A 16,829-nucleotide genomic window follows, 5' to 3' on the forward strand; every position below is an offset into this window, starting at 1 on the left:
GCAAGGGAGGTGGAATTTGCTAAGTGAAGACTAATTTCCTGCAGGAGCGGGCTGTTACCAAAGAGGAAGGACAGGGTGAGGTGAGGTGAAGACTACTTCAGGTGGACATGCTCTTGGGATGAGTGTTCTCCTGAATTAGGGGCCAGCAAACTATTAGGGGCTAGAGAGTAAATATTATAGTCTTCGAGGGCCCGATGGACCTCCTTACAACTATTGAACTCTGTTCTTGTGGCATGAAAGCAGCCATAGGTGATATGTAAATGAATGAACATGGCTGTGTTTCAATAAAACATATTTATTGACACTGACCTTTACATTTCATAAAACTTCACAATTTTTTTTCAACTACTGTAGAAAATGTTTATAGTTTGTGGGCCATCCATAAATTGGCGATGAGCTAGGTTTGGCCTGTGAGCTGTAGTTTGCCACCCCTGGCCCTCTTCTGTATTTGCTTGTTAGGAAGATTTGCCAGGAAAGGAGAATCTGAGGGAGGAGAAGTTCTGGGAAGTGTTGGATATCAGAACCAATAATTCTGTGTGAGAGAAAAGGTGCATGTCTGAGAATGTTGGCGTGTCTGAGGTGGTAGGTAAAGGAAACAGAATAAGGGACCTTTGAGTGCTCATAAGAGTAAGGTAGATTTTGACTTGATGTAAGTAAGAAATTCTTAACATCTGTGTTGGTTGAAAATGCAATGAACTCTTTGCAAGGTAATTAAGTTTATTGTCTGGAATATTGTACAGTAGAATCTGTCATTTCTCATGTAAGCAGTTTTAATCCTTTCAGTGTTTTGTTTTCTGAATATTCTCCAATGTCACCAACCAAAGTTTTGTTGAGCTTTATTTATTGGTTTGTGTCACGAAAACAGGAAGTATATTTAATGTATCTTTTGGCCTCTCCTCTCCCTTTTGAGAATTTCTAGTGTAAGAATTGGGAGTTGATTACCACAAAGGTCCTTTCCAAAACTGAGAATCATGATTTTACCAGAGCATGTGTTCCACAGTCTTAGGGTGGACGTGAAGAGTTTGGTTAGTAGTTTCCCCCTTGGAGATGACAGGGTTCAGGAGAAGAGATTTCTTATGGTATGTGTTATATTCTAGGTTTTTCAGTGCCACCATGTGTTGGCAGAAGAAAGGAAGTTGCATTTTCCATTATGCCAAACACAGTGCTCTAAGTATATAATTTTATTAATTCTCACAACAGCTGTATGTTGTAGGTATTATTACTTCCATTTTTCAGATGAGAAAACTGAGGCCTAGAGAATACATGTAAGTTGTTTCAAGTCACTTAGCAATTTGAATATTAAGAAGACAATATTCAAACTCAGATCTGCTTCTGTCTAGAAATAGCCAGGGAGTAGAGATTATTCATGCAAAAGGCAAGAGGGTTGGGGGAAAGTTTTTGAGGAATGGAGTGTTTGACCTGAAGAGAAAACCAACCAACCAACCAACCAACCAACTAACCAATCAACCAACCAAGATTAGTGAAGATAATCTGTGAAGTTCCCTTCCACAGCTGTTTTCACTTGTGCTCCTGTGGAAGGCAGAGTAGTATTCCTATAGTGCCATCTGGTGGGCTATTGGGAAATTCTACAGAAAGCTTTTCTCCTTGACCTCTTCTCTCACTTCCCCCATGCAATTTCTTACAGTTCTCAGTCTCCATGAATGAGGAGACTATGCAAAAAATAAGGACATAACAAGCAAAGAACGTTGGTTGTAATGATTTTGGGGTGAGTGGAGTCAAAAGAAGTTAGCTATAAAATAAAACTGGTCAGCAAGCATTTCCTTCCATATCCTTCTCACCAGGTACAAGGGCCATTTTTTTTTAATTTCAAAAAATCAAAAATGGATCTGATATAATTTAATATCTTAGCATTAAGGGGAAGGGGACTTCCGCAAGCATGATGATACATCTTTCAGCTCCAAATCCAAACCCTGAAATATACTCTGCTTGAGTATTGTTCTTCCTATTCAGTTGTTTCTCTTTGTGTTCTTATTCTTCCTTTTCTCCTCCAAGACCTCATAAATGCCCAGATGCTAGGAATCCATAGCCTATTCTTACTTGTATACTCTTACTTATTTTGTTAACAGCTTTCTCTTTCCACCTCCCTAACTTACTGCTTGATGATCTCATGATCATTCATGGCCTGTAGTCTTTAGTTCCTACTTTATTGAGGCTTTCTGCATGTAGGACTTAAAGTGGAAAGATGGAGGAGAGTGGATGGAAATGTTCCCCAGGGGCCATAAAATATTATAGAGGTAGTACAAAGGACCTGCTAGCATGGGAGATATCAGAGAGGACTTCAGAGCCCCACAGAGTCTGTCCAAGATTCTGCAGGGAGATCAAGTTCAGCAGAGTGTGGCTGCTGGGGAGGGTTGGGCTAATGGATCTTTCATGATGGGGAGGTGCTAGTCAGGCTTGAGGGGAATTTAGGGGAGTGGTGCCCACCCCAGAGCCACACAACTTAGTCCATCCTGGATTCTTCCCAGAACTTGGCAGGGAGGGTGGGAGGCACCAGGAATCAGGAGGCTGAGATTGCTGGGAGCCTTGAGAGTGGGCCTAGCAGATCTCCTGTGAGGGGGAGATTCACAGGAATGTGGGGACAATAGCCCCTGCCCCAAAGCCACACCACTCAGTCATAGACACCTCCTGTGTCTGGCCAGATCTTTATATCCCAGCCCAGGCAGCTAACTCTCAGGAGGCATGACTCCATAGGGTGGGGCAACAGGGAGTTCAGATGGTAGGGCTATTGCATTTTCCTGGGTTGATCCCATAGAAAATGAGTGCTCCACCCAAGAAAGATAGTTTCTGTGGTGTGGTAGAGGAACTCAACACAGGGGTCCTGCGGCTGTCCGTTCAGGGCTCTCCCCAGAGTCACCAACCCCAGTCTCTCCTCACATGACTCTAGTCTGCTCTGCCCTCCCTCCACTGGAGCAGAGGGTGAATGGCTGCAAATGAGATTGTGTTTTGGCTCTTTAGGAGGGAACCTGTGTCTCTAGCAGACTCTGGTCTCTCCCTGGCTGGAGTCTGCTAGAATCCCTGCTGATTTTCACAGCCAGATGTTATGTGGGTACCTTTTTGTATATTGATTTTGTATGTGCAACTTTACTGTTTTTTTTTTTTAATTTTAAAAAGTATTTTATTGATTTTTTTACAGAGAGAAAGGGAGAGGGATAAAGAGCTAGAAACATCAATGAGAGAGAAACATAGATCAGCTTCCTCCTGCACACCCCCCTACTGGGGATGTGCCCACAACCAAGGTACATGCCCTTGACCTGAATCGAACCAGGGACCTTTCAGTCTGCAGGCCAATGCTCTATCCACTGAACCATACTGGTTTTGCTCCAACTTTATTTTGTTTGTTTATTGTTTTTAATAGTTTTTCTTTTGTGTGTGTGGAGTTTTTAGGTTTTTTTTAATGTATAGAATCATTTCATCTGCAAATAATGACAGTTTCACTTCTGTATTTGGATGCTTTTTATTTCTTTTTCTGGCTAGTACTGTGTTGAATAATAGTGGCAAGAATGAGCATCCTTATCTTGTTCCTTAGAAAAGCTTTTAGTTTTTTACCATTGAGTATAATATTAGCTGAGGGCTTGTCATATATGGCCTTTATCATGTTGGTACTTTCCTTCTATGCCTATTTTATTGAGTGTTTTAAAAAAAATCATAAATGGATGTTGTATCTTGTCATTATCCTAATTGAAATAAGCCAGTCACAAAAAGAGAAGTATTTTATGATTCCATTTATATGAAATATCTAAAGTAGTCAAATTAATAGAATCAGAAAGTAGAATGGTGGTTGCTATGGGGTAAGGGAAGAGGAAATAAGGAATTTTTGTATAATGGATATAAAGATTCAGTTGGGCAAGATGAAAAAAATCTGGAGATTAGTTGTGTCACAATGTGAATATACTTACCTCTACTGAACTGTGCATGAAAATAGTTGATTCACATGCAAAGGAGTGTATGGTAATTTTGTCCTTGAGTGGACCGGGATATGAAAGAAAACAATTTCAGTTGTCTGTTTATGGGTTCTTTACAAAACATCGAGAGTTTTGCTTAGAGGTGTATATCTCTGTTGTAAGGTCAGTCAGTGTCTTTCCATCAATACTTCCCTCCTTGGGTAGCCAGGTCTGCACTGTCTCTCTCATTCTAACTTTTATCTTCAGCCTGTCAGTTAGGCTTGACTACTCTAGAGAAAGAAGGGTCTCGGTGGTAGCTGAATAGCTGCTTGTGAGACTGTAGGCAAGGTGACAAATAGTGACTCATAAGAGAGGCGGTGGCTCCATTATCTGTGTCAGTGGCAACTCAATGAGGTCAGCAGGTCTGGCACCTTCTGGATTTTGCAGCTTGTATGGGAATTTAGGGACAGCACTTTAAGCAGGGAAGCAGGGGACCAGTAGGTGGATCAGATCCCCTTTAGTGGCTTGTGGAGCACAAACATAGACATGATATTATTTGAGGCTAATGAGAAAAATGAAGTTGTTGCTTTTTATTTACTCCCTTATCCACATTGGGGATCAGTTAAACTTTGACAATTTCACTTTAGCTTGATTTATTAAAGCAATAGTGAAAAAAAAGACAGCTTTTGTAAGTGTGTTTATAAAACCACTAAGTAGAGAATTAAAAAAGACTTAAGCTCTAGTTGTTATTGTGGCGCAGATTATTTGTGTGATGGACTCATCTGCTAAATGTGAACAATGGTCTAGGTATTCTCTGAATCCCCGCTGGTCTCCTATTACAAAGGAGGAATCTAGGATACGATTCACACAGAGGGATTTTCCTTCTAATGATAGAATCTTGTTCACATGATTCCTATTTTTTCCCTTATCTCTTTATCCACTGGACTAACTCATGAAGTACATGAATTTTCTTTCCAGGAAGAAGAATGTTTTCTTTATTGATTTCCAATAAATTTTAGCATAATTTCTCTGCTCTCATTAGTCTCCATTGGAAAACATTTCCTAGTGTCTTGGAAAAAGGTTCTACGGGCAGTAGTTTGTGTTTCCTGATCTTGGTTTGACTTGGATAATAGCCATCTGGGTTGATGTTTTGATAATAATTATGATTCCATTAACAATTGAGATAAGCCTTTTCCACCCTGTAGGTGACAAAGTGGAACAATGGTTATGTTACAGAAAAACATAGGATTTGATTAAGTACTTTCTTCTTTAGACTCCTTAATATTTTTGCATTCTCTGTAACTAGGATTTGGTCATACAGGTTGCTAGAGATGAGGAAAAGATTGTAATTCAGACCATGGGGAAAAAAGTCTTTCGGGGTTTATGAGAAATAAGCATAGAAGACACAAATTATGGTATATGATCAATTGTTTATTTTCAGTTTTTATGCAATTCATTTTATGAATTCTACATGCTGAAAGGTGATTTTAATGAATACAGAGTAATACACAGTTCCAATAGAAGCATAATAGAAGCACCAATATTAGCCACGATAGTAGTATAGCAGCTTTGGACTCAGGAATGATGATTTTATAATTTTGACCCCATTTTTTAATTTTTGGCAAAGATTATACTATGAAACTGAAGAGATTCTAAATTTTAATCCCTCAAAAATTATTACATAAACCTATTTACCAAAATAGTCATACATTTCATAATTTCTCTGTCCATAACATTGCTTTTTTCCATTCACCATTTTAAAGTTATAAAGATAAAACTTTCCCAGAGAATGAGAAGAAACCACCACCAAAGAAAAGTAAGATGATATGTTAAAAAGATAATAGAAGATAACCTATGTGTAAGTATAATGAAACATTCTTGATTCAAATTTCTGTTGTTCCTCTCTTACTCTTTGAATTAATTACATTTCTATTGTCTCTCACTCAGAATAAAAGTATTGTTGTTTAAATCCCCGCTGCCTTAAACTATCACCTGACTGACCATATGTCACAGGATTTATATAACTGCCTAATGTATTGGATCTTGAAAAGTCTTCTCCATAGAGAGGTCTGTGTATAAATCCCACGTGACGGGATTTAGGTATTCCAACTTTGGTCTCACTGGCCTGAATAATATTGAATCCATGGTGCCCACTGTAAACAGATTGAGCTGAACTATCTCCATTTCTATTTCTTGAGTTTCTGGAGCTACCACCTGCCTGTTCATGCTGGTGTCTCTGTATATGTGTACTGCCAGATCCTGACACACCATGGGAAGATTGGGACTCGCTGTCGCTGGCTGTTGGCCCTTCATAGGACCCCGAGTGCTTAGTGCTATCTCCAGATTGTCCATGGGAGGACCCATGATGTTGTCTTGAAGTGGATCCAGTCCTATCATGGGTCGAGCCAGACTGTCTACCTGAATGGCCAGAGTGCCCTTCGCTGTCGCTGGCCTGACTGCTGGTGGATCCCCGACGTGTGGTGGTCCTGGACCCAGAAGCTGATTGTCCACGTCCAGTGCCCGAGTGTGTGTGGCTGTCAAGGGACTGGCCATGCTGGGACTGGTGTCTTCCTCCTGAGCTCTGTCCAGAGGGACCACGGGCTGAGCCGTGGAGTCCCTGAGAGGATGTGTCTGCATGATGCGGGACTGACTGTCTAGAGGTGTCTGCGGACCGTCGATGACTATGTCCCTGGCTTGTTCCTGCATCAGAGTCTGGGTGTCCCTGGGAGTCGTCAGAGTGCCCATGCTGTGCTCTGTGCCCTCCATGGGGGCCAGAGTATGTAGAACTGTCTCGTGACTGGCCATGGCTAGACCCATGGTGTTGTCTTGAAGTGGATCCAGTCCTGTCATGGGTAGAGCTAGACTGTCTACCTGAATGGTTAGAGTGTCCTTCGCTGTCACTGGCCTGACTGTTAGTGGATCCTTGACGTGTGGTGGTCCTGGACCCAGAAGCTGATTGTCCACGTCCAGTGCCCGAGTGTGTGTGGCTGTCAAGGGACTGGCCATGCTGGGACTGGTGTCTTTCTCCTGCGCTCTGTCCGGACGGCCCACGGGATGAGCTGTGGGGACGCCGAGAGGATGTGTCTGCATGATGCCTAGAGGTGTCTGTGGAGCGTCGATGACTATGTCCCTGGCTTGTTCCTACATCAGAGTCTGGGTGTCCCTGGGTGTCCTCAGAGTGCCCATGCTGGGCTCTGTGCCCTCCATGGGGGCCAGAGTGTGTAGAACTGTCTCGTGACTGGCCTTGGCTAGACCCATGGTGTTGTCTTGAAGTGGATCCAGTCCTGTCATGGGTAGAGCTAGACTGTCTACCTGAATGGCTAGAGTGTCCTTCGCTGTCGCTGGCCTGACTGCTGGTGGATCCCCGACGTGTGGTGGTCCTGGACCCAGAAGCTGATTGTCCATGTCCAGTGCCCGAGTGTGTGTGGCTGTCATGGCTGTCAAGGGACTGGCCATGCTGGGACTGGTGTCTTCCTCCTGCGCTCTGTCCGGACGGCCCACGGGATGAGCCGTGAGGACGCCGAGAGGATGTGTCTGCATGATGCCTAGAGGTGTCTGTGGAGCGTCGATGACTATGTCCCTGGCTTGTTCCTGCATCAGAGTCTGGTTGTCCCTGGGTGTCCTCAGAGTGCCCATGCTGGGCTCTGTGCCCTCCCTGGGGGCCTGAGTGTGCAGAACTGTCTCGTGACTGGCCATGGCTAGACCCATGGTGTTGTCTTGAAGTGGATCCAGTCCTGTCATGGGAAGAGCCAGACTGTCTACCTGAATGGCCAGAGTGTCCTTCGCTGTCACTGGCCTGACTGTTAGTGGATCCTTGACGTGTGGTGGTCCTGGACCCAGAAGCTGATTGTCCATGTCCAGTGCCCGAGTGTGTGTGGCTGTCACGGCTGTCAAGGGACTGGCCATGCTGGGACTGGTGTCTTCCTCCTGCGCTCTGTCCGGACGGCCCACGGGATGAGCTGTGGGGACGCCGAGAGGATGTGTCTGCATGATGCCTAGAGGTGTCTGTGGAGCGTCGATGACTATGTCCCTGGCTTGTTCCTGCATCAGAGTCTGGGTGTCCCTGAGTGTCCTCAGAGTGCCCATGCTGGGCTCTGTGCCCTCCATGGGGGCCAGAGTGTGTAGAACTGTCTCGTGACTGGCCTTGGCTAGACCCATGGTGTTGTCTTGAAGTGGATCCAGTCCTGTCATGGGTAGAGCCAGACTGTCTACCTGAATGGCTAGAGTGTCCTTCGCTGTCGCTGGCCTGACTGCTGGTGGATCCCCGACGTGTGGTGGTCCTGGACCCAGAAGCTGATTGTCCATGTCCAGTGCCCGAGTGTGTGTGGCTGTCAAGGGACTGGCCATGCTGGGACTGGTGTCTTCCTCCTGCGCTCTGTCCGGACGGCCCACGGGATGAGCCGTGGGGACGCCGAGAGGATGTGTCTGCATGATGCCTAGAGGTGTCTGTGGAGCGTCGATGACTATGTCCCTGGCTTGTTCCTGCATCAGAGTCTGGGTGTCCCTGGGTGTCCTCAGAGTGCCCATGCTGGGCTCTGTGCCCTCCATGGGGGCCAGAGTGTGTAGAACTGTCTCGTGACTGGCCATGGCTAGACCCATGGTGTTGTCTTGAAGTGGATCCAGTCCTGTCATGGGTAGAGCCAGACTGTCTACCTGAATGGCCAGAGTGTCCTTCGCTGTCGCTGGCCTGACTGCTGGTGGATCCCCGACGTGTGGTGGTCCTGGACCCAGAAGCTGATTGTCCATGTCCAGTGCCCGAGTGTGTGTGGCTGTCAAGGGACTGGCCATGCTGGGACTGGTGTCTTCCTCCTGCGCTCTGTCCGGACGGCCCACGGGATGAGCTGTGGGGACTCCGAGAGGATGTGTCTGCATGATGCCTAGAGGTGTCTGTGGAGCGTCGATGACTATGTCCCTGGCTTGTTCCTACATCAGAGTCTGGGTGTCCCTGAGTGTCCTCAGAGTGCCCATGCTGGGCTCTGTGCCCTCCATGGGGGCCAGAGTGTGTAGAACTGTCTCGTGACTGGCCTTGGCTAGACCCATGGTGTTGTCTTGAAGTGGATCCAGTCCTGTCATGGGTAGAGCTAGACTGTCTACCTGAATGGCTAGAGTGTCCTTCGCTGTCGCTGGCCTGACTGCTGGTGGATCCCCGACGTGTGGTGGTCCTGGACCCAGAAGCTGATTGTCCATGTTCAGTGCCCGAGTGTGTGTGGCTGTCAAGGGTCTGGCCATGCTGGGACTGGTGTCTTCCTCCTGCGCTCTGTCCGGACGGCCCACGGGATGAGCCGTGAGGACGCCGAGAGGATGTGTCTGCATGATGCCTAGAGGTGTCTGTGGAGCGTCGATGACTATGTCCCTGGATTGTTCCTGCATCAGAGTCTGGTTGTCCCTGGGTGTCCTCAGAGTGCCCATGCTGGGCTCTGTGCCCTCCCTGGGGGCCTGAGTGTGCAGAACTGTCTCGTGACTGGCCATGGCTAGACCCATGGTGTTGTCTTGAAGTGGATCCAGTCCTGTCATGGGTAGGGCTAGACTGTCTACCTGAATGGCTAGAGTGTCCTTCGCTGTCGCTGGCCTGACTGCTGGTGGATCCCCGACGTGTGGTGGTCCTGGACCCAGAAGCTGATTGTCCACGTCCAGTGCCCGAGTGTGTGTGGCTGTCAAGGGTCTGGCCATGCTGGGACTGGTGTCTTCCTCCTGCGCTCTGTCCGGATGGCCCACGGGATGAGCTGTGGGGACGCCGAGAGGATGTGTCTGCATGATGCCTAGAGGTGTCTGTGGAGCGTCGATGACTATGTCCCTGGCTTGTTCCTTCATCAGAGTCTGGGTGTCCCTGAGTGTCCTCAGAGTGCCCATGCTGGGCTCTGTGCCCTCCATGGGGGCCAGAGTGTGTAGAACTGTCTCGTGACTGGCCTTGGCTAGACCCATGGTGTTGTCTTGAAGTGGATCCAGTCCTGTCATGGGAAGAGCCAGACTGTCTACCTGAATGGCCAGAGTGTCCTTCGCTGTCGCTGGCCTGACTGCTGGTGGATCCCCGACGTGTGGTGGTCCTGGACCCAGAAGCTGATTGTCCACGTCCAGTGCCCGAGTGTGTGTGGCTGTCATGGCTGTCAAGGGACTGGCCATGCTGGGACTGGTGTCTTCCTCCTGCGCTCTGTCCGGACGGCCCACGGGATGAGCTGTGGGGACGCCGAGAGGATGTGTCTGCATGATGCCTAGAGGTGTCTGTGGAGCGTCGATGACTATGTCCCTGGATTGTTCCTGCATCAGAGTCTGGTTGTCCCTGGGTGTCCTCAGAGTGCCCATGCTGGGCTCTGTGCCCTCCATGGGGGCCAGAGTGTGCAGAACTGTCTCGTGACTGGCCATGGCTAGACCCATGGTGTTGTCTTGAAGTGGATCCAGTCCTGTCATGGGTAGAGCCAGACTGTCTACCTGGATGGCCAGAGTGTCCTTCGCTGTCGCTGGCCTGACTGCTGGTGGATCCCCGACGTGTGGTGGTCCTGGACCCAGAAGCTGATTGTCCACGTCCAGTGCCCGAGTGTGTGTGTCTGTCATGGGTCTGGCCATGCTGGGACTGGTGTCTTCCTCCTGAGCTCTGTCCAGACTTCCCACGGGATGAGCCGTGGTGTCCCTGAGATGATGTGTCTGCATGATGCGGGCCTGACTGCCTAGAGGTGTTCGTGGAGCGTCGATCACTATGTCCCTGTCTTGTTCTGGTATCAAAGTCTGCTTTTTTCCCTGTTCCATCACTCTTTGAATGCCTGTATTTTCTTTCTATTTCCTCTTCCTCCTCGTTTTCCTTTATATCATGTTCTTCGTGTTTCTTTTGGTGTCCCTTCTTTTTCTGTTTTTGTCCTGATGATCGGAAATTCTTTCTCATTTTGGAGTCATTGAATGCTTTGGCCAAATTGAATAACATCAGAAAAAATTCTTCAAAGTCTAATTTCTGGTTGTGGTCTATGTCAAGCATGTCCATGACGACTTCAGCAGTGTCTACGTCATCTGGATTCTGTACAGAAGATATATAGGAGGGCGGGTCCATTAGGCCGACTTACATGGTTAAATAAATAATGAAAAGTCAATTTAGGTAATATGAATTTTTTGCTACTTAAATTGAAAACAAATCAGGTGTCTTTAATATAGTTTAGATTATTGTGACTCAGGAGAAAATTAGAGGTAATAGAGGCAAAGAAACAAATATTAAATACATGGGATGACATGAAAAGATTTGTTGGCCAAGTTCCTCTTTTTCCTACTTCAAATATCAAAAGATTATAAAGCCAATACTTGAACTATCTTTTAAATATACTATCTTAATATTCATTATGTAGGAAGAATATTGTGAAGGTCTAACTAACTGGTATTTATTTCGTTGTCATTAAATATTCATATTATTATCCTTCATAGAGGGAATGTGTATGGTGGATATAAAGACATAAAGGGAGAAAACAAATTTATATCCGTTTTGATATGGGATCAACTCAGTTTTGTGAGATTATTAATGAATACTGACGTGTTATACTCTAATTCTGGCAAATATCTTTACCTTCAGGATTGGGCGAAACTCTACTTCCAGAAGTTCCTTCAGCTCTTCTTTGCTCAGTGTTTCAGTTTCTTTGTCTTTGTCTGAATATTGATGGAATAGGTCAATGATGGCAATGATGTTTTCCAGAAGAGTAGACATCCTTTGGAAATATAGCTGAACCTAGAAAGAAAAATAAAAGTGTACTTTTCTTATATATATATATTTTTAGATCATATCAATTATTATTGTGATTTTTCACATTTTAAACCTACATTATCTCCTAAAGTTCATCTTTTAAAATGGAAGTTAGCTCTGAAAACTTTGCTTTATTATGTACATAGTGAAAATGAACAGAAAGTTTGAATGAATTATGAAACCTGTCTATTTCTTGTTCAGGAACCCATTTATAGCAGGATTTAGATAGTTTCATAGATCTCACTGTGCCCAAGATAAGACGATCCTTTTTTCCTACAGTAAGATAGTAGGAAGCCACTGATCAAAAGCAGCAGAATTTACTCATATCAATTAGCTGAAAATCAATTCTCTAGAAGCAAATCTGCTAATTGATCATTTTGTTGAGAGATAATGTCCTGAAAACCAAGTGACTCTGATTGAATATTCTTTCTCTCCCCCCCCCCCCCAACAACTCATGATGGTTACAATATTTTCAATTGGATGGTATGACTTTAATGGCTTTTCCATAATATTTTTTGTTGTTGTTGTTGACTGGCTTTTACTTTGCCACTTAAGGAATAGCATAGCATATAGAGTTTTGGAGATATTTTAGACCAATCAGAAATTTTGTGGTAAACGACATATTTGGGTTAAAAATGGACAACCAGGAAGAAACTAACCTTATTGATTAAAGACTTTGAGGTAAAGGGAGTTGTGCAGTGTATCTAACATGGGCATCAGCTTTTCATGTTTGCAATATAGAAAAACAAACAAACAAAAACAAACCCAACTCCAGAACATTTGGTCAAATGAGGAGTGATATAAATTAAAAGTCAGAGATGTAGGCAGGGTCAGATAATGAAGATCTTCTAAATAGGGTAGTGTAGGTGTATTTTATTCTAGGAGTGATAGGAAGTTACTAGATGGTCTGTTATGATTCAGTTTAAAAAAGACCACTTTGTGCCTTGGCTTATAAGTTGTTTCAGAGTAACCTTTCTTTGACAACAACTAAAAAGCTGGTGTGTGTGTGTGTGTGTAGGTATCAGAATGCTATCAAGATTGTGATAATTATTGAGACTACATTTAACTTTGAAGTGAGGTACAGTATTGGGGGAGATTTTTAAATAATGAGATTTTCTAAAACTAATAAAAGTTATCAGGCATATATTCAAAATATATTATTAATTTCAAGCATATATATAAAAGAAACCCATACCTACATATTTGATTTAAAAAATTCAAGCTGTTGAACACTTAAAGAATGAGGAAATCTTACAAGCAGCCAGAGAAACACATGTTGTCCTGAAAGGAACAACAATAAGACTGACATCTGGCTTTTAAAATGAAACCATGGCAGCCAGAAGACAACAAAATGTTATCTTCATATTTCTGAAAGAAACAAAAACACTACTTCTAAAAGATATATGCATGTTGTGTTCATTGCAGCATTATTTACAATAGCCAAGAAGATATGGAAGCAACCACGGTGCCTATTGATCAATGAATGGATAAAGAATATGTGGTACAGATACATAATGAAATATTAATCAGCATTAAAAAAAGGAATGAAATCTTGTCATTTTCAACAATAGGAATGAATTTAGAGGGTAATTTTTCCAAGTAATATATGTCAGTCAGAGAAAGACCAATAACATGATTTCACTTATTTGTGGAATCAATAAAAAACCACAACAAATGAACAAACCAAACAGAAACAGATCCATAGATACAGAGAAAAAGCTGATAATTGCCAAAAGGGAGGGAGGTGGGTAGATGGTGAAAAAAGATGGGGATATAAACTAGATTTGGGCTCTAGCAAAGAGTTTTTTTTCTCACCATTTCTAGTATTCTCATCATCTCTTACCTAAAACTACAGCCCACCCATCTCTCTGCTCTGACTTTTGTGATTTTATTATCACTTTTCCCACTTAGCAGCCCAAAATGGTATTTTTAAAATGTGCTCTCAATTGTGTTACTGCCCCAGTCAATGACTTCTCAAGTACTTAAAATGATGTACAAACTCTGCTATGCTCCTTCTTACATGGTCTACCCTAGTCTGTCTTTCTGACATTATATACTCCTGTTCCTCTAGTTAAATATACTCTAGGCACACTAGCTTCTTTTTTTTCATCTTCAAAAAAAATGTACTTCTGCTTTAAAAATCTTGAACTTTGCCTTGACTTGTTCTTTTTTTCTTTAAGATCTCAGCTCAAAAGATAATTCTCCAGAGAGGTATTTCCTGGCCATTCTTTTCCTGCACCTAAGTTCTCTCCTCCTATTACTCTACCTCATCACTCACTTATTTTCTTCATTATTTTTATTAATCTGTGAAATTTTACTTATTCATTACTTACTGAAAGTCTTCTCCTACTAAAATGTAACCTCTTAAGAGTAGGGAGATTATCTTGTTCACTGTTACATAATCAGCTAAAAGCAGCACTTGGCAAAATAAGGTAGTTAATATACATTTGTTGAATGAATAAATGGAAACTATAGTAATATGAAGAGAATACTAAATAGCCTCATAGAAAAAAACAACAACTATACCCTTATTTTTCTTCTGCATTGAAATAAACTTTTAGTAACAGTTCCAGCAAAGGTAAAGAACCCCGTACACAAACCATATCAAACTCATGGCCCACGGGCTGCATGCCCGATTTATCTGGCCCATGTTAGCCTTTGAGTTTGACATGCTTGTTGCACACCCAGAACTTTTTGCCTTAGAATACAAGAACATCCAGAATTCTATCATGCTTAACACCAAGTAGGCAAAGCTAGATGCATCCCCTCTTACTTACTTCACCAGAAGAGCAAGTAGAATGCAGCCAGAAGGAGCTTGCTGGGTGCTGAAGTTCTGTGATGATAACCTTTTTATATCCGCCTGTCCAAGGAGGAGCCATCCTCTGTAGGTTGGTCTGATTCATTTCTAACCAAACCCAGACCCGCCCACATCTCCACCTCTATTTCTCTAGTGTTTACTTCTTAACTTCCTCACGTACTCATTTGTACTTGATTGATTAAGTTCCAAAATTATATGAACCCCATATATTGGAGACTTTATAGAAGGTTTCCTTTGGATATTATAGGTTCTTTGTGTGCAGTGTTCACACTTACTTTTTAAAAATTGACTTGGTAGGTGCTTGATAAATATCTATTGATAAATGCACTATCTTATGCTTGTCCTTAAAGGGATAGAATATGTATTCACGGGAAACTTTAAGCTATGGTAGGAAGACATCACAATCACCTACCTGCACTAAAACAAGTCCTCATCCAAGGACATCCTTAGAGAAAGAAAGGGGAGAGAGAGAGATATCAGTACAAGAGAGAAACATCGATTGGTTGCCTTCCATACACTCCCCACCTGGGAATTGAATCTGCATCCCAGGTATATTCCCTGACTGGGAACCAAACTGACAACCTTCCAATACACAGGACCATGGTCAACCAACTGAGCAACTCCGATCAGGCTGCATGTCCCTTTTTATTAATGAATTCCATTGCTGGATACTGGGAGAACTTGCCATGGGATGAATGTTCTTTTAGAAATTATGATGAAGGGAGAGAAAAGAGGCAAATTTAATTTTGTCTTTTCGGAAGAGAGCAAGACAATGAGCTTTTGGATTATAAGTGTAATCACTAGGATCTAGCATGAGTTTATTAGGCAAGAATCATTAGTCTATTTTACATTGTTTTCAAGGTTATCACATTGGTGTATCAGAGACATTTTCCACATCTTCCTATGGGTTAAAACATGCTTTTAAAAAATTCATTCTCATAAATATACAGGAGACTCTTATTTTGACCTTGCTCTTGGTTTCCAGACTATGTCCGACCTTACATCTTTATTTGAATGTGTCTTACTTACCTCTGTTCATAGTGTTTAAATCTGAACTTATTCTCATCCCCTATAACAAAATGTACTGTCTTACAGATGCCCACATATTGGTTAATTTCATCCCCATCCTCTGGTTTTCTCAAGCTACACCAAGTAATTTTTTACTACTCTCCATTCTTTACCTCCATAATCATGCCACATCATGTAAACTGTACCTGGCCTTATATTCTATGTATGTGGGCCTATTCCCTATATCCAGTGCTGCAATTTTAATTCTGGACTCACCATCTTTCAACGAAGCATTTGTAAACAGTATCATAACTAGCCCCTCTACTAATAGGCTGCCTGAATCACCTAATGTCATCCTGTCATTCCCTCCATGGCTTCTCCTTGCCTATAGAATTCCAAACTGCTTTACTGTCATACAAACTCCTTCACAATAGGTAAAAATCTGTATCTTTCTTTAAAAAAAAATATATTTTATTGATTTTTTACAGAGAGGAAGGGGGAGGGATAGAGAGAAACATCAATGAGAGAGAAACATCGATCAGCTGCTGCCCCCTACCCCCCCCCCCCCCCCCCCCCGCCACTGGGGATGTGCCTGCAACCAAGGTATATGCCCTTGACCAGAATCGAACCCGGGACCTTTCAGTCTGAAGGCCGACACTCTATCCACTGAGCCAAACCAGTTTCGGCCAAATCTGTATCTTTCTTGATGCTTCTCTTATCACCTCTATTTTATGTGAAAGTAACTCTAGACTGATAAAAATTCCTTGGATGAAATCTCTGTGGTCCACCACTGTTCACAATCTCTGAATGCTATCCTTATTAACTGGACAGTCCCTCAACCTTACCTTCTCTTCATCTTTGAAGACCCTTGATAATCATTATCTTCTTCATAAAGCCTTACCTGATATCTACAAATAGATAGCTATTCCCTCATATATAGAACTTTATCTCTCTGGTAACACTGGTCATGTTTTATTTTAATTATTTGCTTATATGCCTGCACCCCACCTCCCAGATTGTGTTGCTTCTTACTCTGTAATGCTTGGGTCACAATCTTTAGTGTGCCAGGACCCTATAACAATTTTTAGGACACGATCAGATAAAAAATGTAAGTATGGAGATTATCTTATTTAGAGCCAATGAGATAGAAAAATGTTTGGGGTTTTAAAAACTTTAACATTGTCATTTCTAACTTTATTTGACCATTACTTCTTTCTTTTGTGGAAAATTAATTAACATTCACAGAACTCAAATATTCATTTTCTCCTCCTCTTGGTTTTAATTGTCTTTGTGTGCATGTAGCTATTGTGTTTTTTATCTCTCTCTCTCTCCATGCTGTAATAATAATAATAATAATACTATATTTCATGCCTATTATGTGCCAATC

General features: G+C 43.0%; 1 protein-coding gene across 1 annotated transcript; it reads right to left on the minus strand.

Moving 5' to 3' along the window:
- Positions 1-5,516: 5,516 nt before the first annotated feature.
- LOC118727328 (filaggrin-like) lies at positions 5,517-14,426 on the minus strand. The gene is made up of 3 exons (XM_045586691.1): positions 14,394-14,426; positions 11,443-11,601; positions 5,517-10,905 (listed from the first exon to the last, which is right to left on the minus strand). The coding sequence occupies exons 2-3, from the start codon at positions 11,578-11,580 to the stop codon at positions 5,842-5,844; spliced, it is 5,202 nt and encodes a 1,733-aa protein (XP_045442647.1). The 5' UTR covers positions 11,581-11,601; positions 14,394-14,426; the 3' UTR covers positions 5,517-5,841.
- Positions 14,427-16,829: the final 2,403 nt, after the last annotated feature.

This window comes from Pipistrellus kuhlii, unplaced genomic scaffold (assembly GCF_014108245.1).
Source record: "Pipistrellus kuhlii isolate mPipKuh1 unplaced genomic scaffold, mPipKuh1.p scaffold_m20_p_24, whole genome shotgun sequence".
NCBI classification, from domain to species: domain Eukaryota; kingdom Metazoa; phylum Chordata; class Mammalia; order Chiroptera; family Vespertilionidae; genus Pipistrellus; species Pipistrellus kuhlii.

Coding starts and splice junctions, on each gene's coding strand:
- LOC118727328 (XM_045586691.1), bottom strand. CDS start 11,580: ATGTCTACTCTTCTGGAAAACATCATTGCCATCATTGACCTATTCCAT. Junction 10,906..11,442: donor AGTTTCGCCCAATCCTGAAG/GTAAAGATATTT, acceptor TCTTCTGTACAG/AATCCAGATGACGTAGACAC.